The sequence below is a fragment of the Atta cephalotes genome (genome assembly GCF_000143395.1).
Source record: "Atta cephalotes unplaced genomic scaffold scaffold00067, whole genome shotgun sequence".
Taxonomy (NCBI): domain Eukaryota; kingdom Metazoa; phylum Arthropoda; class Insecta; order Hymenoptera; family Formicidae; genus Atta; species Atta cephalotes.
The window spans coordinates 366,271-368,047 of NW_012130131.1; the positions used below are offsets into that span (position 1 = coordinate 366,271).

The window sequence follows — 1,777 nt, forward strand, 5'->3', positions numbered from 1 at the left end:
ACACACACACATATAATTATTAAAAAGTTTTTTTATATAAATAAATAATCTATATAATAGTCATATATATAGCAGTCTGAAAATTTTAAAGGAAGATTCTCAACATTAAAAACAAAATATATAGATTCCTTCAAAATCTTGAAAATTTTCCTTTAAAATTGTTAAGCGCTACTCAATATAAGTTAACAATGTTAAATAGATGGTCCACTCACGACCAATGTGACAATAATATGTAATCTCTTTGTGAAACGAGCAGCCCCCGACAATCACCTCCGTTCCAATTAACTACTTGAACGGTGCGCCCCGCCCAGCGTGGCGCCATCGTACTAATAATCAATTATTGCAATCGATAGGTGAGCGGACTACGGTTTGAAACACAGCTGCGTACGCTGAACCAATTTCCGGACACGCTGCTCGGCGATCCGTCACGGCGGCTCCGATACTTCGATCCACTGCGCAACGAATACTTTTTCGATCGAAATCGACCTTCCTTCGATGCCATACTCTATTACTATCAGAGCGGCGGCCGTCTACGTCGCCCGGTCAACGTCCCGCTCGATGTCTTCTCCGAAGAAATCAAGTTCTATGAGCTGGGCGAGATGGCTACCAACAAGTTTAGGTACAAACACAGCTATCGGTTCATAATGTAATCTAGTTATTAAAACAAATAAAGTTACTGTAAATGTCAGCTTTCTTTTAATTCTATTACATAAATTCTTGATCCACAGACATCTTTGTTTCTTAGAAACATTACAAATCTTTGTATCTACGGTTTTCCTTAAAAAACACATTATACTCAATATCTTTTGCTTTGATATATATAAAATTTTTTTAGGAATTTGAAATAGATTTGTTTTTAAACATTTCTCATGAGATAAATTTGTGATTTCACTTGTCGTTAATTCTTCTAACTAGATTTGGTATTCAAAACATCTTGATTTTGAAGAACCATAATTCTTAAAGAAAACTTTTAAATATTGTGAATCAAATACAAATATGAGTATAGTCTATAAAAAATTTATTATAATAGAAGTAATCGGTATCGTAATATTAATGAAACGATAATCAATCAAACAGGGAGGACGAGGGTTTCATCAAGGAGGAAGAGAAACCGTTGCCATCACACGAGTTTCAGAGAAAAGTCTGGCTCTTGTTCGAATATCCGGAAAGCTCGCAGGGTGCCCGGGTGGTCGCTATAATCTCTGTGTTCGTGATCCTCTTGTCGATCGTGATCTTCTGTCTGGAGACGTTACCCGAGTTCAAACACTACAAGGTCTTCAACACGACGACGAATGGCACGAAAATTGAGGAGGACGAAGTGCCGGACATCACGGACCCGTTCTTCCTAATAGAGACTATCTGTATTATCTGGTTCACATTCGAGTTAACAGTGCGCTTCCTCGCCTGCCCAAATAAATTCAACTTCTTCCGTGACGTAATGAACATCATCGATATCATCGCGATCATTCCATATTTCATCACCCTCGCCACGGTAGTGGCTGAGGAGGAGGACACACTAAATTTACCCAAGGCACCGGTAAGCCCGCAAGACAAAAGTACGAACCAGGCGATGTCCTTGGCGATACTCAGGGTGATCAGGCTGGTCCGAGTGTTTCGGATATTCAAGTTATCCAGACACAGTAAAGGCCTTCAGATTCTCGGGCGGACTCTCAAGGCCTCCATGAGGGAACTCGGGTTGCTCATCTTTTTCCTTTTTATCGGTGAGTTTGATAATGTTCTTTAAATGATTTTATATATATATATTATATATATATAT

The 1,777-nt window shown here is 38.8% G+C and overlaps 1 protein-coding gene across 1 annotated transcript in view; it reads left to right on the forward strand.

Moving 5' to 3' along the window:
• LOC105623914 (potassium voltage-gated channel protein Shaker) overlaps positions 1-1,777 on the forward strand; it is a 39,859-nt gene that overhangs the window by 28,647 nt on the left and 9,435 nt on the right. The window contains exons 3-4 of the mRNA XM_012205284.1: positions 354-619; positions 1,078-1,725. Of these exons, the coding sequence (XP_012060674.1) occupies positions 354-619; positions 1,078-1,725 (914 nt within the window). The remainder of the gene's footprint in view (positions 1-353; positions 620-1,077; positions 1,726-1,777) is intronic.